Source organism: Zonotrichia leucophrys, chromosome 1, assembly GCF_028769735.1.
Source record: "Zonotrichia leucophrys gambelii isolate GWCS_2022_RI chromosome 1, RI_Zleu_2.0, whole genome shotgun sequence".
Classification (NCBI taxonomy): domain Eukaryota; kingdom Metazoa; phylum Chordata; class Aves; order Passeriformes; family Passerellidae; genus Zonotrichia; species Zonotrichia leucophrys.
Genome location: NC_088169.1, coordinates 25,201,393 through 25,222,425, shown reverse-complemented (window position 1 = coordinate 25,222,425; position 21,033 = coordinate 25,201,393). Strand labels below are relative to the sequence as shown.

Below are 21,033 nucleotides of genomic sequence, written 5' to 3'. Positions count from 1 at the left end.
CCTGATTCCCAGCCAGTTATGTCAGTCTGAGGCACACATGCTCCAGGTCTATAATAATGTGTAAAGGAGCCCTGTGCCCCACAGCCATGGTACAGACCATCTGTACCATTTAGCTGTCAGAATGGCCTCCTGAATGGCTGCAGTTTGGGCTAGGAAGCTTTCACTTGCTTTGCTTGCAAAGACAGTTTTGGCCATGGTGCAGGAGTCAGCATAATGTAAGGAGCAGAGGCAGTCTCTAAGGGGCCCCCCTGTTTTGGAAACTAAGGAGGCTATTACTGTTATGGACATGGACAGGCTGTGCCAACTGACCACAAGGCAGAGAATGCACCTGGGACTCTGCGGTTTACTGTAAGGGACACAGCCAGAGAGGAAGAAGCCTCTATGCCTAAGTGAGTTAAGAGATAACAGATGTGCTGGCTACCTCCTGGGCACGTACTGAGGACAGAAGATTTGGACAACTTCACACTGACTTCTTCACACCTATTCTTACCACAAACCTGCAAAACACCTGGTAGAAATGCAGCCTCAGACCCACACTGCAAGAAAAATGCTTACATTTCCCCATTCAGCCAGTGTCACTGAAGATTTCCTAAGCTCCTTGTGGAGACGTTTGGGCTGTTTCCAGCAGACTGTTTCTCTGGCTGCTGGCTTGGGGAGATATGCAGGCTTCCCATGCTCCGTGGCCCCAGTGGCTATTCCCAGCCCTGCGCGGGAGCAGCATTCCTTTCTGCCCACTCCCTGCGCCGGGGCTCAGCCCGGGACACTCCGGCAGCAGCTCTGCTCTCCTCCCGGAATTGCACCCTGGGGTCTCGGCCCATGTGTTCAGGATGCCGTGAGACTCGGACCAGGTGTCTGAACATCAATTACACGGGGTCAGCGAGGCTGCAGCTTGAATGTGGGAATGCCTTTCCTCATCCATATGCAGCGTGCCCGGGGACTGCACAGATGGAGCAGCAGGAGACAACACTCTGCTGAGAGCAAGACACACACCAGGGCGACGGGGAAAGCCTGCGAAGCTTTCCCAGTTTCCTGTCCCAACCTTGGAAAATGATTCTGCTCCCTACAAGCATGGGCAGGACCTGACAACGGAGACCCATGTGGTTCAGGCAGAGAATTGACAATTTGTGCAGATGGCTTTTTTCCTTCTTTTTATCTCTGATGAGCAACAGGTTTGTTTCCAAGCCTATGTTTCCACGGAAGGCTGGGGTGTGCACCAAGGGGGTCAGCTCAGTGTTGAGCCAGGAGCTGCAGCCTCCAGAGGATGGACAGAAGGACAGCCACACTGCTCAGACACCAATGGCAGGTATGCAAGGTCCTGGAATTCCACTGGATGTAAAAACTCAGGAGTTCAGAGCTGTGCTTTGTGACAAGGCTCAAACCTGAGGCAGTTAGTTGTTTTGTAATGACACAAACTGGAAGACAACAAAACAAAGCACCAAAACCCCAAAAAACTCCAATTGTAGAACAAAACAAATGTGCTGTATGCAAAATATTTCACTTTGCCCAGCATTACTTTTCTGTATACAGCCTGATTATATATTCAAGTGATTTTTGTCAGACCTTTAAGGGTCTGGTGAACTATAAAGGAAAAGTATACTTGGAATAAAGGATTTATTATTGGGCTGCATCATCCAATAGTGAGAAGAGGTGTGGGTAGGATCTGCAGCTAGGACCTGCCAAAAATAAGCCAAGCCCTATTTATCCGAATGATCTTTACTTGCTAACTTCAGAAAGCTACTTCAAAATAAAGGTCGGGATCATTTGCAAATAAATAGGATGCCTGAAATATCCCAGTAAGCGTGCATCCTCAGTAACTGATATGATCAAAATGTTTTTCTGATCTCGTGTTTATGAAATAAAAATAGAACTTGTTAGTAAATTTATATTGGAAATCAGGGGGTTTTCTTGACAAAAAATCCCCTGTTGAGGAACTATTCCTGGAGAGATATACCAAATGATGCTGCCCTTTCAATTAATACAGAAGTCTCTGGTCAATTTTTAAATTCTGTTCCGGCCCTCCTAAAACATGTCAATTGCTGTAAAATTGCCACATATTTGAAACTTACACATCTGCTTTTCCAGCTTCCCAGCCTCCCTGTGGCCAGCTGGGCTGCACTAGGACGTGCTGGCTGCCTCTGCCTCAGGCTGGCTCCCCATCCCAGCCCAGGGGAGCCCCGGGTGTGCTCAGCGGGTGCAGGACCAGCTCAAGGTGCAGCTGCGCTCCCAGGGCGCTGTGTGGGAAAAGGCCTGGGAGAAGTGGGGCTTCCCCCTGGCCTGCCAGCAGTCTGGGAGCTCAGCTGAATGCTGGGCCTCAGTGCTGACCTGACCTGAGCTCAGCCACGCCTGTGCCAGGCCTGCCAGCAGCCTGGGAGCCTGGCTGAATGCTGGGCCTTAGTGCTGACCTGAGCTGTGCTCAGCCAAGGCTGAATGCTGGGCCTCGGTGCTGACCCGAGCTGTGCTCAGCCATGCCTGTGCCAGGCCTGCCAGCAGCCTGGGAGCCTGGCTGAAGGCTGGGCCTTGGTGCTGACCTGAGCTGTGTTCAGCCATGCCTGTGCCAGGACACGCTGTGGGCAAATTCCCCAGCCTGGCCTCTGCCTGGCTCCATCCCTATGGCCCTGCCCTGCCCTCCAGGGCTGTGTCTGCCCCTGGTGACCACCTGGATCCGCTGGAGGGTACATGTCCTACCTCCCCACCCTGGCTCCCCTGCTCCCTGCCCACTCTGCTGCTGCTCAATCCACAACCACATCATCCCTCATTCCCAGGAAGCACAAAAGTAAAGGCAGAAACTGAAAGAAAGCACAAAACCAGGTATGTTCAGAAGATGCAGCAGCCTAGTCAAACACTGTGACTGTCAAAGAGGGGAAACTGCAACAAAAACATGACTCTGCTGATGTAGGGAAAATTAATCACATAAATGCAAGTTTGCTCATGAACTGTGAGAGCATTTTTCCTTGTTACACATTGTTTCTAGGGTGTGAAAACAAGGAGCTTTCTTTGTATCAAACCAGCACCTTCAGCTTCCAAATGGACAAAAAAGGGCACGTGGAAACCAACAGTGTTGGTCCTTGGTCACTCAGAAATGTTTGCATGATAAAGATCACATACTTTCACTGTGAGCTGAGTCAACTGCTGCTATCAACTAGGTGCTGCCATTTTAAAGAAAATAACTTGATAAACATCAGGAAACACTGCAAATTTCACTGTGCTTTTTACTCCTGAGGAGCAAACAGGGCACTGGGAATAAAGCAAGATAAGCTACCTTCTTAGGCAAAACTATGTGAGCTACTAAATTAACATTGAACTCTCAGAAGATCTTGGATCAGTACAATATGATATGAAGAATGTTCCACTCCTTGGCCAACTTCTGGCTTGTCAAAACAAAAGCAAAGAAGAAACAAGAAATGCATTACTGCAAAAAACCCCAAACACAACACTAATAAAAAATGTGCTCTGAACTAATGAATTAAAATATTTAGAACAAATGTGTTTGCTTATAGTATAACTGAATAAGCCACTATGCAGCTTTACATTCTGAGTAAGGCAAACATATTTGGATCTACAAATAATTTTTTTGTGCAAAATTTAAAAACTACAAGATAGGTTTAGTATCATAATGCATAATAAGGGCTTCCTGTGGTAAAATCACTACACAATAAAACCCAGATGTCCTATCTTAAAACCTCAAGGAAAAGCAATGCTGAATTTCTGAAACCACTTCAGCTACTTTCAGAGTAAGGTGAAAAAACAACAAGATCATTTTATTACATGACAGTTTACCTTATCAGGGTTCTTGTCTCTCAGTATCAATATTTTAACTCTGAGAATTCTGGGAGGCTGACAGAACTCTGTCTATTTTGCTACCAAATGCAGCATGACATATGATATGCCAGTTAATAACTCAACAAGATAGAATTAAATTGAATATATTATAGTAAGTACTCTTTGAGCATAGTTCTGATCTATAAAGAAGAGAGTAAAGAACCTATATGTGACTTTGCACAGAGAGCTCAAAAAACATGGACACATGCAAGAAACTCCTCCTCCTCATCATCATCATCGCTAACTTCAGGCAGATAAAGCATTTTGCTTTTGGTATAACCTGTCTTGTCCTTGCATGCATAACTTGATTCACTTATACAGGATATGACTGTATACAAAGAATAGACTCTCTAATTTTTTCCACACAGACATAGAACAAATGACTCTTAAAGAAATCTTTCAAGAAAGAATGATTAATTAATAAATTAGAATCAGTATCAGTTTCATAGGCATGGCAGATAAAAAAGAATTTCAAGGAAGAATTTAGAGAGGAAAAAACTCTTTTACTGATGAGTGGAGCAGACAGCACACAAGCAAAGAGGGACCAAAAATAAGGAATTCAAAGCTATCAACCATGACTGCATTTCCATGTGTGCAATAATGGCTGTGAATGTGCCTGCCTGTCTGCCATCATATGATGTTGATGGGAGAAGTCATGGCTGTTTAAAAAAAACCATAAATAAATTCCCACTTGGGCAGCCATCCTGCTGCCTGTCCACAATGTGATACAAACTCTGTGATCCTCAGCATTGAAACAGCACTGCCAGACCAAGACATGGCTGTTGATGGCAGTGAAAATGAGGGGCTTTGCCTTAGGCAGCTGTCACCTCCTTCATTCAGGATTTCTCAGAGTTCTTTAAGAGAGCTGCCCCTTCCTGTCAGCTCCGTGACTGAACATGGAAAGAGTCCTCTCTTAACTGCCCAATAATTCTTCCAGCGCTCAAAGAAATTTTGAATAAAGCAATGAGATGTGCTAGGAGGGTCCCCAAAATGCTAGTGATTTTTTCAAGGTATCATTATTCTGTCTGATTTTCTTATGGAACACCACTCATACTCAAAGATGAGCCTGTAGGAAAGACATTCTGTGCTGTTCTTGTGAGCCAGCAAAGGCCTCCTGAAGCTAAAGGAAAGCCCCATATTTCTCCTGAGGAAGACACCAAGGTTGTCACCATGGAGACATGATGACGGTCAAAGTTAAGATATACAGACTCTAGCTGGCTCACAGAATGACATGGCTCCTTGGTCACGCACTGAGAACTTTGTTTCTTTCCTATAACCAATGGGCAGTGAATGTGCATGTTGGGTTAATGTAAACATCTTGAAAAAGATTAAAAGCAACATGCTGCTATAATAAATCTCTCTTGCAGCCTCCTGATGGAGTCGTGGTACTTTGTGCTGCGTCGTGCTCTGTAACGACATGAGCCCAACTACACACTTACTTAATCAGATCTAAATAAGCCATGTCTGTCAGTGTGGATACACCTCAAATGAAGCTGTTCTAAATTAGGATTGCAATGTATCTTTTTGGGGAATTTCCTAGGCTATTTCTAAAGCAGCCCACAGGGAGTCTGGTGTTTCCAGGAAGAGGTAGATTCACTTTGCATGCACTAAATAAGTAATGTGGGAGATTAAATCAATACATCAGATTGATGCCTCCTTCCTAAATCACCTGGGCAGTATGCCTGCCTTATCACATTTCTCACACCGTGACCCAGTGCCTACATTTACAGTAGACACATTAAGCAGGATGGGCCAAATGATGACTCCACCCTGCTTATTTAGCCTGGAAATCCTGTGTTAATGAAAAAAGTCCTCCTGTTTCAACCAGCCAAAACTTTCCAGATGGAATAAAACAGGACACATCTGGGAAAACCTGGATGTGAGACAGCCCAGAGCATTGACACATTTTAACTTAGAGCAATAACTTAGGTCCCCATGTCAGCAATCTAATTTCATGACAAAACCAATAGAAGTAGTACATAGTAGTGTTGGTTTTATCTTCTCTGTTAAAGATTTCTTGCTTCTTCCACTTGATGATATTCTCCATGATATATCCCCTTAAAATCTCACAGAAGCGAAGAGAATTGTATCTCATGTGCTACTTCAACCATTTTCTTTCTATATATCTATATATGGTCTCCTGTTATAATGACAGTTGTGATCTGTTACTTGCTGTTATTTTTGCAGATGTTATTCAAACTTATTCTCTCTCAATTTTCTTTCTTTGATCTGACAATTATTTCTTTCTTTGCAGGGATTCTATTGCTCTCACCTGAATATAACTTGGGAAAAAAGTAACTTTTGTTAGAGGCAGTTAAAAAAATATACTAAAAGGACACAAATAAAGTAATCAAATGTTACAAAACTACTTAGGGAAAAGTGTTCTTTTTTGGAAGACAAAAGAAAAAATAATCAGCATTAGCAGAAGATACATTGTCTCCAAAGAGAAAAAAAATACCCAAGAACTCTATTTTTGATGTAATGCATTAGCAGGGACAGAAAGGGAGAAAAAAATCTGTAAACTTAGTTGAACTTCAGGTAGTTAATACTGCTTAATTTTATTCAAGCCATGTGAATTATTAAATCTACAATTCAGAGTAGTTCCAAAGTTATTTGAGGCCTCTAACATCACTATCCAATGTACGCCAAAGAGCGCTAAAGATAACTGTGCCTGATCCACCCCATTTGGCTGTCTGTCCTGGCACTTCCATTCAGGGACTTCTCTTCCTTAGTTCTTCAAGTCTGCAACCAGCATCCTCTTCTCTTGCCAGAGACACCATTTTTTTCTCTTCCAGTTCTCTGATATCCCAAACATCCTCCTTCTTTTTCCTGCTCTCATGTCTTTTTCTGCTGAGAAACATCCGTCTCCCTAACAGCCAGCAGCAGCCTGCCAGGCAACACATTCAGTCAAACTCTCCGAGTTCCACTCTTCCTCTCTCCCTCTTTCCTGCCCTTTCCTTAATCTCCCTCCAATTTCTTCCTATGTGCAATTTTTCTCATTCAACACCACTTATGTGCAGCAGCTGTAACTCATTCACATATATATGGCTGTCAAAGCCAGCAGCTCTGCCTGTCTCACTACAGGCAGAACCATGACTTTTAAGACCTGATCCCACAGACACTAATAATTCATACCAGTTTTTTTAAATCCAAGCTAATAAAACACTTCATAACATTAGCACATTGATCTGTGTAACAAATAGGAGAAGATTCAGTGTGACAAACAGGATTACAATATAAACAATACGACTGCCAGCAACTCTGGCAACTGTTCAGGTGCTACTGGTTCCCACTGACACCCACTTTGTCACTTACAAACATATTTGACCAGAGCAGTCACTGCAAGGAGCAAGCCCAACCCTCCTCCCACCCCCAGCTGCCTGCTTCCAACCCATGCCCAGCCCAGGTTTCTATGAATACAAGTGATGATCTGACCCAGGATAAAGTTAGCTCTCACCCCTCTTCTTTTTTGGGGTAGTCATTAGTACAAACAAGGAATTTTCCAAATCAGCTCACCACACAACTACAGAAAGACTTGTGCTGACCAAGGGAAGGAAGCAGCATATGAGTGGAAAATGGGATGAATATTGTGGTGGCAGTGCAGCTCACTTTTTCATGGAAACATGACCAGACTTCCCCATTCACATTCACTGGAGTGTTTCATCTCCTATACAGCCACCACCTTAGGAACTACCAAATCTGAGAAATTAAACCTTTAAGCAAGCCAATTTACTTTTTCAAGATTCTCTGGGAAAATCAGCATGTGGAGATTCAAGCAGCTGTTGGGTTTCTCGGCTGTTTGAAGGGCCTGGAAAGGCCCGGAGTGGCCTTGGGACAGCCCGCGTATCGAAGGACGAGAAGAGGCTTCAGTTCTTCTTTCGGTTTTTATGTTTATTAATTGTTTATCTAAAAGATGTTCTTTCAGCCCGACAGAGGTCTGCTCAGCAGTCAGCCATGAGCACACTGTACTGCCCTCCGGGCAGCCACCTATCTTTATACCCATTGTTACGTGTACAATATTTATCATTTTTCCCCAATACCATTTATTCTTATTGCCCGGTGCACTTTTAGTAATAACCAATCCAAAAGTGCCACCATCACCAAAGAAGATGGAGGAGAAGAAGAAGGAGGACAGGACACGCCCCAATTCCTCCATCTTACTTCTCTAAACCCCCCTGTACATAAATCCTAAACCCTGTGTCTCACCCTCTAATTAACTAATCCCTTCACCATTCACCCCGGTGAAGTCCTCCTATCTTCATACAGGTGTCATCTCCCGTGTAGGGTCAAAGTCCAGCCACCAGACACTTCTGGCAACATTCCAGGACTCCTGAGCCCCCCAAGGGTGGTCTCGGTGGCTCGGCATCTCAGGACTCAGATCCTGAGATCCCACAGCAGCCATGATCAGACTGCATGCATTAACCGAGATCTCTCGAATCCCTCTTCAGTATACCTCTATTTTAACACCACAGCCTGCAGGCTACTGTAAGGACATGAGGGAGAATGAATTAGTCCATGCTATAGCTAAAACTCAGGTATCATGCTATACACACTACAACACAACTTCATAAAAGAAGAGTCACAATGCCACAGGTTTATGTCAACTGATCCCAGTGATATCATTACTGGGCATAAAACAATTGCAGATATCACCAGCCTGCTCTGGTTTCAGTAGCACATGGTAGTTTTATCATCCATTCAGCACTATGCAACAGAACAATGTTTGTATCTAAATGAGGCAAAGACAAGCAGCACATGACACTTAAGGTTCTTGCTCCTGTCCCTTCCCACAGGGCTGTGGGTCCCCAGCCAGACAGCTCTTGCTTAGGCATGATGTGGAGAGATCAACCATCCATGCAGGCTGACGGGCAGGCACTACATGCCAACTGCAGCTGGAGTGCGGGATTATCCTGTGTCACAGCACCTGCTGCAAAAGCCCTAGGATTTCCCAGTCCCTAACACAGTATTTTCCAGTCCTTAACACAGTATTTCCCAGTCCCTAGCACAGTATTTTCCAGTCCTTAACACAGTACTTCCCAGTCCCTAACACAGCATTTCCAATTCCCTAGCACAGTATTCCTCAGTCCCTAACACAGTATTTCCCAGTCCCTAACACAGTATTCCCCATTCCCTAACACAGCATTCCCTAGTCCCTAACACAGCATTCCCCATTCCCTAACACAGTATTTCCAATTCCCTAGCAAAGTATTCCCCAGTCCCTAACACAGTATTCCCCAGTCCCTAACACAGTATGCCATCTCACCAGAGATGTGGTCTATCATCACACATCTATATAAAGTGGAAAGTCAAAAAGTTGTGGACAAAAGGGATAAAACAGACAAAGCAGGATAGCTTTTGAAAAAAATGTAATCAAGGTCCCACTAGCACATGACCACAAAGCCTCACCCACACTTGTGGCTGACCAATAAATGCAGCCACAAGCCAAGCCTACCAACCTCAGTATCCTATATTCAGGCCTGATCCAAAATCTATTCCCATTGAACTCACCAAGCTTTGCAACAGGCAAGTGGCACATAGGAATGTTGCACTCTGCTAGGCATTACCTCTCACAGCTTTCACATCCTTGTGACAATGATGCAAGAGTTTAGTAACTTCTACTTATATCAACTCAGGTAGATAGCTGCAACCACCTATATGGCACATTTTTTTGATTTAGCAATTTATTTTAAACAACAATTTATTTATAAACTCTGACTTGTAGAAATAAGCTTCACAGTCCTCAGTTGAGGTTTGTATGTAAATGAAGACATTTCACCTGCAGGTTAACTATATTGGTATAGTTAACCTGCAGGTGAAATGTCTTCATTGTACTCGTTGGTATCTGGAGCGCTGCATTTTTGGTGTGTTTCTCACAAAAAATAAAGAAATTATTTGGTTTGTTTCACTTTTGTTTTAACAAAATACCTAAACAGAGAAATTAACAGCAGAATACTTCAAACAACCTGACACTTGAAGCATTATGCTTCTCTGCTGAACGTCATGTTGTTGAAGACAGCAATCTGTAAGGCTTCCTAAGATGATCTGTTAGTTGTTTCTTTTAATAGAAAGACAGATAAGCCATCTGGCAAGGAAAACGCAGTTCCTCACTTATTAGTACCAAGGAAACTGCTTTTTTGTCCTCTTCTCTCCTCAGTAAAAGTCAGATGTTTTACTTACAGCGTCCACTTTGACGGCTGACAGCACAACTTCCATCAGGATCAGCAAAAGCCCCGTATCCCTGCAGGGAAAGGTGAATAAGGACGATATTGTTTTCAGCTAGTGCAAAACAAACACGTGATTACGCTCTGCAGTTAAAGGTGACAATACGACTTTAAAAAAGTTATTTCCAAAAGCCTTTCGAGCGGAATTACTTACTGACAAAGGAAAGTACGTGCACTGGGAAGCTGCGAGATGTCCATTTTCGCTCCTTCCCCGGCCGGGGGCTCGGCTCAGGGCTCCCTCCCGCCGGACGGCCACCCCTGCAAGGCAGAGCAGAGCCCGTTCGGAACGCCGCTCCCCCCGCGGAGGTCTCCGCGCTCGGCGACGCCGCTGCCGGGGCAGGGAGCGGCCCCTGCGGCCGGGCCGCGATCCGGGGGCAGAGGGGCTGTCCCGCCGCTCCCTCCCGAGCCGCTCCTGCCGGCGCGCAGCCACCCGCGGGCGCGGACCCCGACGGGCCGAGCGGAGCGCAGCTCCCGCCGCTGCCCCGGCCCCTTCCGCCGCCCGCCCCGCGCCCGCTCCGCACCGCTGCCGTACCGTGCCGAACCGTGCCGTGCCGTGCCGGGCGGCCGCGGCCGTGTGCGGCGGGGAAGCGGCGCGCCTCCCAGCTCCGCCCGCGCCCCCCGCGGCCCACCACACACCCGCGGCGGGGACCGGGAGGCGGAAGAACTGCGGCCAGCGGGGAACGGGAGCGGGCGAGGTTGCGCCCTCCCAGGGTCCCCGCCCGGAGGGGAGGAGAGGGGGGGCTGCCACCGCCCATCGTGTACGACGAGTCGAGTCCTTCGCCCCCGAGGCATTGCAAGCGCCGCGGCCGCGACGGAGGGAAGAGACGCGCATGTGGGGCCGGCCCCGCGGAGCCCCACTGTGAGTCGGCGGCGCCCCGCCGCCCAGGGACCGACGGCGCGGAGCAGTGCGCGGCAGCATGCGGCTCTGGCTGGGCTTCGGGCTGCTGCTGAGCGCCGAGCTCAGCGCCGTGTCCGCCGCGGTGAGTACGCGGGGGCGGCTCCTCCGGGCTGCGCCATGGGGCGCACACGCGGGACCCCCTCACGGGGAGCCGCGGGAGCGGTGCGGGATGGGACGGGGCGGGAGCCGGAGCGGGGCCTCGGCTCCCGGGGCACTGGGGCAGCCAGGTGGGCTGGGCGCGGATGCCCGGCGGCCCCGGCGCTGCGCGGGGCTGTGCCTGCCCGCCGCGGGCGCGGAGCGGAGCGGGGATGGCCGCGGGTCCGGCAGGACGGGCCCGCAGCGCTCTCCTACGGCCCGGCACGGAGCGCCGCTGACTGGGGAGGGATGGAACGCTCGCACCCACCCGGGACTGAAAAGTACCGAGCTGTGTTGCCACGGTGAAAAAGAATAACAATTTAAAAAGTAAAAAAGAAACAAAATTTATATTAATAATAATTTAGAGTTGGCTGCTTGGATTCAAAGTGCTGTGCACGCTGCCTTTGACCCCCACGGTGGGCGGTAGGCTGGGGACTGCGAAGGATCCTAATGTTAATGGTTAAAGCTGAATTCTGGCATCTTTCCGGATGGAACTAGATTGTGGCTTAGGCTTTGTAAAATCGAAAGCATGCAAGTAGTCTGAAAGTTTTGCTAAGGGAGCTAATTTTATCACTGTGATAATAGCTATTAGCTGTCCTTAAGTCTAAAGGACTCTCTCTGCTGGCGCTCCTGAAGTATTTGGGCTGTTCCTTCTGTATGCCTAAGTAATGGGCAGCTGACACAATAATTTGTATTGGGTTATCTTTTTGTGTCTCCTTGTTTCCTTGAATTTAGTTAGGTTGATACTGTATTAATGAAATTCAGGAGTGCAGAAAACTTCTCAGTAGCTGTAGACACATGGCTTTTGTCATGCTTCCTGCTATAAATGTAAGATCTTGCATTAACGTTTCAGTCAACAATGGAGGTATGGGAAAGGGTTATTTTAAGCTTTTCTGCAATTTCAGCTGAAATTAAGTCCTATAATGAATTTTGATGCCTCTGTGGGATGGTGTGTATGTATTGAATCAACTGAAGTAAGCAATGCACTGAACTTCCGATGTCTTGTCTGTTGCTCCTAGGTTGATAATATCAGGCTTACTGTGATTGCAATAGATCACTCAGTGGTGAATCCTCTAAGGCAATTCACCCAGCACTTGCCATTAAGTTGATTAAACTGTATTCCCTTAAGGTTGTAATTAATTTTAGTTAATTAGAGTATTTTGAAGTAAATTATTTACATTTGAGTTCTGAATTTGGTATATCTAGAGATAAAAATACCTATCTGTGAGATACATTCCCACCTTGTGCTGCAAAGCGAAGTCATTGGGTGAACCATGACTGTCAGTCAAAGACACAAAACTATGTAGGCATGAGGTGCTTATTAAAAGAAGGTACAAACTTTAGTATTCGTTGTACAATTTGAGGTCTTTGGCAACTGTGAAGAGGCTCTGTTATAAAAGTATCTAGCGATGTGCTGGATAAATTATTCCATTAAAATCAAGATTTCTTAAAATGTAACCTGAAGCTGTTAATTATGTTATGAAGCTATTCTCATAATTAACCATTCTTTGTGTGTTAAGCTCACTGCAGATTTACAGTTCCTTGTCAGTGCCACCAGAAAACACAAATATGCAGTGGAAGCTGAGCTCCTTGCAGTTTTGCTGCCTTAGATAAACCCTCAACTGCACATGGGTGGCCTTTCAATCAATTCAGTTCTGCTGGCATTGTCCCCAGCTCCACACTGTTGCCTGTCACTAGCAGCCACACAAAAGGTGATGGAGATGCCTGTTAGCCTGCACCATACATACCACGTGTGGGTGGTGATCCAGAGGCTGCTCTTTGGAGATTCTTGAGCTGGGCTGATGCCTGTGCATGACTGTGGCAGGGTGGTGTGAAGCACTCTACACCTGGGCAGCACCACTTCTGCTCTTGGAGAGCTGGCAGAGCTGACCCAGTGCTCACATTGTCCTCAGATGAACGTATTCCCACTGTTTACATTTAAAGAGTGGTTGTATTAGCAGAAGATTGTGTGGTAAGGAAGGCTGTAGCAGAACTCTTTGCAATAGGCTGAACAGAGCAACCCACTTTATGCAGGAAAAAAAAAATTATGCTGGTTCCTTCCTTCCCTAAAGTAGCTTTTATTGGCTAGTCTTTTGGTTTTTTGTTTTTTGTTTTTTTTTCTTTTTTAATGGCAGTTGTGTAGCCACAGTCTTATTAATTGTACCATGGCCTTCATCACAGAATTGATGAGGCTGGTGGGCACCTTGGAGATCATCTATTCCAACCTCCTGCTCACAGCAGGGACAGCTACAACAGCTGCTTAGTGCTGTGTCCCACTGAGTTTTGAATATGTCTAAGGATGGAGACTGCTCAATCCCTCTAGGCAACCTGTGTCAGTGCTTAGTCACTCTCACAGTAAATGTTTCTTCATATGTGCAAAGTGGTTGTTCTAGGCCTGAGACCATCCATGCCTGTGAACACAAGCAAATGTGACAGGAGCAGCTCATGCTGTCTTGGTGGTGGTGATTCTGCAGTCTATCTGGGCTGACAGAGTGAAAAATTGTTTTTATCTCTGACATATCTGTGATTAAATACATACAAGGAGATTTGGAATGACTGCTCTGACAGAGGAATTTGACGTAGCAAAGCCAGCCCTGAGCCAGCTACTGTCAGGATCACGTGCCTCAGTACAGAAAGAGGGAGCTGCTCCGTTGCAGCTCCTGCTGGTTTTAATGTGGCACTATAAGGAGTTTCCAGATGTGACTCTGGAAGTTGAGTTTTTTATTTTGATAAATTATAATGAAAATAATATTTATAGCTAATCTGGGCTTTTGTGCCGTTCTGCATTCTTCTCAGGAGATTAATTTTCAGGTTGCAATGAGAGCAGAGTGGAAGAAGGGCAGCAGATTAAGATGTTTCCAGGTCAGGATAAAAGACTGCTCCCATGAGACAGTTACAGAAGAAACTTGTTTTGATTGATCTCTGCAGGGGCTTTAATTTCTGACACTCTTCAGGCTGCCATTTCCTTTGGAGAAAGTCTGTTTCCTAACATTAGTACTGCTTGGTTGGGAGTGGATGGTGCCATGGGAATGCCTGTTTCATGATTTGGTACCCTGTCCATGCCGCTGCAGTGCTGGTCCTTGTGCTGCATGCAGCAGAGCAGCACTCTAGCCTTGGGTTGAGTCACCTTCCACACAAGTAAGCACTGGTGGAAGGGAGGAGCTCTCCTGGCCACCGCTGCTCAGCAGTGGCTTTAGCATTCTCTCCAATTTCCCAACCAATCTCCCTTTTCTCCTTTTAGTCTAGGTGAAAAGTTTGCTGGGACAGAGTGAGAGCAAGCTCTATGGAGCTAATAGGGAAAGGTGTGCCAAAACTGTGATAAAAGCATGCATAAATTTTTCCACAAGGGCAGTGCTGATTCCATTAGTCCTATTTGAGCTGAGAGTGTGGTGGTAACTGGTGGAAGGCCGGGAGGCTCCTGTCCCTGGGTAAGCCCTGTGTAAAGAGTGGTCCTGTATGTGACCAGGCAGAGACAGCTCTGCTATATTGTCCTCATGCCTTCCTTGCATCACCTCTCCTGTTTTTACATGATATTTGGGAGTGCATTCTGACACATGCAGTTACAAGCCAAAAGCAAAAGGAATATAATCTGACCAAGTTTTCTATTCTCTTTTCTTTAAAAATGTGATTTACTGAGATGGAGATGTACAGGGCACATAAACCTAGAGTAGATAAAAAGAATGACCTGGGCTTTTGGCATGTGGTTGAATAGAAGTTGTGTGACTGAGTCTGAATCACTGGTAGCACTTCACTTGGGTGTGCTTTTACCAATGAAGTAAGGCAGGGTTGGGCAGCTGCCTTCTGCAGCAGTTCGTGTCTAGGGCTGCCACATCTTTGATGCTGAGACACCCTGAGGCCATCTGACACCCTTGTCCCTGAATGTCCTCAAGGACTTGACAGTACCAAGGGAAAGTTTAATAGACCCTAGCAAGTGTTTATTCAGGAGGGATATATGGTCACTCTGATTCCAAAAATATGGCCAGAAGGGGAGATCCAAATGATTTCTAATGAGTAAACTCCTCTCAGACTAGAAGGTTTCAGAGAAGAGCAGGAAATGGGTTTGGTTGCCCCTGCCAGGCTATGGTGGGGTGTGGAAGTGTGAAGAAGACAAGTGCAGTGCTCCCTTTTCCTCCTGTTGGAGCAAGATGTCAGGAAGAGGTATAAGATCTGGGGTGTCTGAGGGTTCTTCAGAGAGGATCATGAGAGCATGGGCAGGAGAGTGGCCTTCCAGCTTGTGGCCAGTACTGCTTGCTGGGAAAGTGGTGGGCATGGGTTCACCTGTCCCAGCAGTGGTGGGTTATTACTCAATATGTGTGCACAGAAAAGTGCATGGGCACTTTGGGGACAAGGGGACAGGCCTGGTGACTCCTTGCTCCCAAAGGAATGTCTTTATACCTGTTGTCCTTTCTGCCAAATTCCCCTCTCCCTCTGGCCACTTCTTCTACAGCATCATGGCATGGGGTGCTGGAGGAGGGAGAGAAGAGCAGGATATTTTATATCACCTGCCTGCTGCCAGCGGTGTTGGTGAGCGCAGCCTCTGAACCTGCTGAGTGTCAGCGTATGCAAGTGAGTTCATGGACTGTCATCCCCAGCTGCACAAATTTTGCTTCTGAGTGTTTGTATCAAATGCCTGCAGGACTACTGCAATGTTTCATTGCAACTTGTCTGCTTGGTGTTTATAATCCTGGATGTCACTAGCTTGTGTAATGCCTGAGGTTATGCTGGATGTATATTCTGTCAGTTGCCCTGATTATGTAGAGCAATGTAGCACAGCTGCTGCAGGCTGCTTAGACTATTGTTCTAAAATGTCAGAAACCTTCTTTAGGGATAGGCTTAGGAATATTGTTCTTTTTATAGAACTAGACTAAACAAAGGAAGATTCAACAACCTCTACACAAGAATAAATTGACTTACTTCATCAGTGTTTGAAAGTTACATAGTACACCCTTTCCAGAATTTCCGCTGACTCTCCCATCATAAACACTTAACACCTTAACACCTTGCAAGATTTGATCAAAGAGAGGAATTTGGGCATGGGCTATGACCTGAATGGAAGAGCAACCTGTGGCTTTAGTGAGTAGTTGAAGGTGTAAAGTGCTGCTGCAATGTAATGATGTGTGTGGGAAGATAAATTTTTGATTTCTCTGGGTTGTGACTGGCTGGGATTATTCTTCGTGATTTAATACATCAGAAAAGTATGTGGCATTAACCCTTCAAGAGTCTTTATGTAGCAATGTCTTGGACAATGTGTCAGTAAAACAAAGGACCAGTTAAAACATTATCAGTATGTAATTAGTACCATTATGCTGTTGTAATCTGAGGTGAGTTACAGTAAAGAAATAGGCACATTCTTCACAAAGAGTATAACTAGTGCAAAAACCAGTCCTTTTTTACCCTCTGGCATGTACAAGCAGTTATAGGATGAAAAACTGACTGTTTTATCTTCCTTTATCTCTGACATATCCTCTTACAGAAGGGGGAGCTTTAATAAACTTTCTAAATTGAAAAAGAAAAGTACAGTGTAGATGTCCAAAAGCACTTCAGCTTCCAGTCCCTTGTACTTCTACAATACACTGTTCAGCTCACTTTTTACCACTTTGGCATCTCAAAATATCTCAAATACCTATTTTTTAGGAAACCTCTTAACATGGTATGCTTTCAGTATATTTCCAACATAGGCAAAAGACATTGTAAGCCTTAATATTATATTAGTTCTTCTTAGTTTAGGTGTTTGTGTGGTGCTGGTAGGAACTGCCCCTTTTCGCCTCTGATTTGCCAAGTTATCAAGCATCTGAACACCTGTAATTATGGGCTCCAGTGAGAATGTGGTCCTGCTTTTATACCTGTGCTGGGGTCTTCCAGCACAGAGACGTCAGTGCCAGTCTGGTGCAAGGTGCTGAGGCCTGGCTGCAGAGACAGCAGGTGCCGTGGAACCCACCAGCTTGGGAATCTGCTTGGGTGGAGATGAGTCAGCCTCACAGCCGGCAGAAAAGTTCCCTTTTATTGGCTTGACTTGCCTTACAGCCCCATGATTAAAAGGACGTGTCAGACAATGAAATGAGGGAAGCCAAAGAGCTGGAAAAGGATAGGTTTGTTTCCTTTTTCTTGATTTTATTTTTTAATGCTACCTTCATATCTAAAGAATGCTGTTCTCACACATGTTCTGAAATAAGTGGCATAAGATTTGCTGCGAATGCACCAACTTAATTTACAAAATGTGTAATTGTGTCTTTAGCAAAGTTATTCAGCTACTTTTATGGAATTTCTTTTAAGCTAAAGGGTTTCTTTGTGTGGATTAAAGAGAATCACTAACCATACTGTGTTCCCCTCCTTTCCTATGCTTTTTTTCTCTCTGTTTGCATCCGCTGCCTTCACCTTTACTGCTGCTGGCAGACAGCCCCTTTCTCGCAGGGTCTGAGGAAGGGTGTGCTTCTTCAGCAGAACAATGTGAAGGACAAAATACAAAGTGCTGTCAAGTGTGTGGAGTAAACAAATTGCAAAGTAATAATTAAGTTTCTTTCATCTTTTTGTGGCTTTCATCTGCTTGAAGCAGTGACAGACCACATTTTGACATGCAGATTTTTAAGGTGGCTGAGAGGGAACCAGCAGAATAAATTATCAGAGTTATAAAATAAATCCAATAGTTAGTTTAATGCGCTAAGATTGGTAGGAAAAGCTAGAATATTTTATTTTAAAATCCAGTGAGTTTGGTCATTTGCATTCAGAAGAAATGTAGTTTTTTATAGTAGACTGACACATGGTACAAACTATTCATTATCTTGTCTGTAGATAACATATACCTTGTTAAAGAACATTTCAAATGCTCCAACTACAACTACAGAACAGAAAGTTTTAAAGTCAAGTCTGTCACCCCCTTGGAGATCCCTGCCCAACTGTAAAAGTGGGAGTGGAAGAGATGTGCTAACTAGCTCCAGTTTGCAAACTCCGTTCTTCATCTCTGCATTGAGATAAGATGAAAGTCACAAATCAGGTTTAGGTGTTAAGCTTTCTTTAAAGGTGCCAGAAGTCTGGTGGTGTTCCCTAATATTGCTGGAAAAAACTTATTTGAGGCAAGTAACATTCATCTCCTCTGCTACCTTTAAACAGCAGTGTCCAGCCTTCTCCCTGCCCATGTGTGTCTCAGCTGCTGTGGGATTTATCATCTCTCTGGCTACATGGGAGGTCTGAGGTTTCAACCTTTCTTCCAGTCAAGATGCCCTCTCAGTATTTCTGTACATGTGGATGTTTTCTTAACACTGGGGAATGAACGTGGTAGAGCATTTCTAAATGGTTTAGTGGGAGAAGTTGTTCTGATTCATCATAGTCAATGATCAATGCCATTTTTACATGGGGATTCTTCCTATAGATAATTCACATTGGAAATTCATAATGAAGTATGTAATCTTTCATGCAAATAATCACTAACTTAGCGGAAAATAAATAGTTTTATTAGCTTGTTCTCTTTGAGTAGATGATTTATGGGGTTCTTAGTTTAGTATACAGAAATCAGAATGAGAAAGGTTCTTTCTTTTTTGTTCTCTTTGTCATGCAAATGTTTCAGTTGTAGCTAAGGGACAGAACAAATTAGCCCATTTTCACTGGATAGCTATGTGCTGACTAGATATTGTAAGTCTTTTGGTCTTATTAGTCCATTTGTTTATCTAGTGGAAGAAAACTTGTTTTCTATTCTACTGAAAACTTCTGTTGAACTATTTCTTAATCTAAAAGCATTGAAACATATCCTAAGATTGTAATGAAACCCAAATAAGGCTGAAAAATTATACTGGTATGGACTGATGGGGCTGTCAAGAATTAGAACAAAAGTTTAAAGAGAAATTAGTGCATTAATAGTTTGTATTCATAGTGCACATATTAAGGGAAAAATCAGCTACATGAGGGTAGATTCAAGCATTCCAGGAATTTTTGTATTGTACTTGAAGCTTGTCCCTTTTATGGCAATGGTAAGTCAGGTTTATTCTGCTAGCAGAATAAAAAAAGGATGAGTTCTGGCTGCCATAAATCCAAGATATATGTGCAAGCACTAATTTTGTGGCCAAAACTCAGAAGACTTTCTTAGTTGAAAATACACATGTGCTTTTAGCAGTTTGTTGGAATAGGCAAGGAATACTAAAGCTGTGTAGATGCTTATAGTGTAAAAGCTTTCCTTGAGAAAACGATGAGTAATTTTTTATTGAAAGTTTTTTTTGCTGAAGTGTATTGACTGGGGCTGTATCTTTGTTAAGAGCAGCTGCATTTTTTCGAATCAGCATGGACACTTTTAGAGAAAAGCAGGGAATAGCAAGAGGCATAAATGAAAGTGAGAAGAAAGTAAAAAGCCTAACACTATGCTAGGAAGTATATGTTTTCATCATTTTTTTTTTTTAATGGTACAGTGACTCTTGAGGAGTCAGGGCTGCATGATGCATCTCCAGGGGGCAGAGTAGAAAGCAGGACATGGGAAAGGGAAAAGAACTAAGTGCTAGAGCCCTGCACTTAAGTTTTGCTTAGCTGGACAACAGCTGTGGGAGCTGGCTCTTGGTCCTGGCCACTGCCACCAGTTGTGGGGACCCTCCAGCTGGCAGTCCCAGCCTGGAAGGGGCTGTTCCGTGATTGTTACTGGTAAATATCATCTGGGACGAGACTTAGACAGGGATTCTGGTGCTGTTAATTCTTATGCAATGTAATCCTACTGTCTGTGACTTTCTATTGCTATTTTAAACCTTACTTCCCAGTATGGACCTTGGTGATCCAGCAAATGTTGTGCCAGTGCCTAAAGTCACTGGGTTAAATAATGTCTCGGCTCATGCCCTTGAGAATGCCAAAATAATAGTTCAAATCATGCAGAAAAGTAGATCCATCTTTCTGGGAACATGCCTTTGAAAATGTGCTCTGATTCACACTGGTCAAACAAACAGTGGATGCTGATTTCTGATGCATTTTCCAGGAACTATGTGCTTGATTGGGACAGAGCTTGTGATTTGAAAGGGACTGGGTGTGTCATAAGCATGGAAAAGCTTTGAATGGTAGCCCCTGAGATGTGCAGGCACACAACTGCTAACCTTGTAGTGATTGTAGCTCAGTGCCCTCTGTCCTGCCTGGTGCAGACTCATTTCCTCAAAGTTGCTAATAATTTCAGCTTCCATTTAATTGATTTTTGGAGTAGTCAAAGAGGCTGTAAATGTGGAAAGCTTTTTTTCTGCAGTATCAAGGAGACCAAAGAAGATGATGGTGACAGGACAAAGCCAAAAAAACACTGTCATGGTTTGACCAGGAAGGAGTGGGAATTCTGGGAAGCTGTGGTCAAACCAATGAAGGTTTTGGGTTTCATACTGACACCTGGTGTAGCCAGTGGGGTTTGGACACACCTCCGAGAATACACAGGGGTTAAAAGCAAGGCACTGCCCTGGCACTTCCTCTTTTGGACATCGTCGGGCGAAGAGGTCAGATCTCTCCCCCGTCCGGCCCGCTGCTGCTGGGCGGGGGAGGGGCCAGCCATGCGGTAGGCCTGGGGCCTGGACAGAGATGGGGTTGAGGGGGCTTCGGGGGGGCTTCGAGGATGGAAGGGTGGAAGGTCCCAGAGAGTCAGCCCTCGGGCAGCCAGCCCCCCCCCCCCCCCCCCCCCCCCCCCCCCCCCCCCCCAGGAGAGCAGCCAGCCAGGAGGAGAAGGAGGAAGACTGCCCGGCCGGAGCGGCAGCGTGTGGGCAGCGTGCGTGGGAGTCGCTCCGGGACCGACAGCAGAGAGACTGAAAACTTTTAACCCTTTCTTGCATGACTGGGGCCTTACAAAAATGCTAATCCTCCTCGAAGCTGAATAAGAAGGGAGATGAGAGATGAGATGACTTGGCCCGGAGATTGTGGAGATGATTGGATGGGGAGAGATGATTTGGAGTGGCCTTTTGGCTGGACTTTTTCTTGTAGCCATGGACTCAGTTGTTCCTGTGACACAGACTGCATTTAGGG

At 45.3% G+C, this 21,033-nt stretch overlaps 2 protein-coding genes across 4 annotated transcripts in view; one reads left to right on the top strand and one right to left on the bottom strand.

Moving 5' to 3' along the window:
• The window catches only part of COL4A2 (collagen type IV alpha 2 chain), a 143,255-nt gene extending 132,563 nt beyond the window's left edge, over positions 1-10,692 (bottom strand). The window contains exons 1-3 of the mRNA XM_064708978.1: positions 10,573-10,692; positions 10,195-10,298; positions 9,997-10,057 (exon numbers count right to left, since the gene is read on the bottom strand). Coding sequence (XP_064565048.1) covers positions 9,997-10,057; positions 10,195-10,238 — 105 coding nt within the window. The 5' untranslated portion in view covers positions 10,239-10,298; positions 10,573-10,692. The remainder of the gene's footprint in view (positions 1-9,996; positions 10,058-10,194; positions 10,299-10,572) is intronic.
• Positions 10,693-10,694: 2 nt separating this feature from the next.
• COL4A1 (collagen type IV alpha 1 chain) overlaps positions 10,695-21,033 on the top strand; it is a 121,024-nt gene continuing 110,685 nt past the window's right edge. For all 3 annotated transcript variants that reach the window (XR_010439627.1, XM_064708994.1, XM_064708991.1), the window contains exon 1: positions 10,695-11,020. Coding sequence is in view for 2 of the 3 variants with exons in the window: in XM_064708994.1 (XP_064565064.1) it covers positions 10,958-11,020 (63 nt within the window). In the remaining variant the exon portion in view is untranslated. The remainder of the gene's footprint in view (positions 11,021-21,033) is intronic.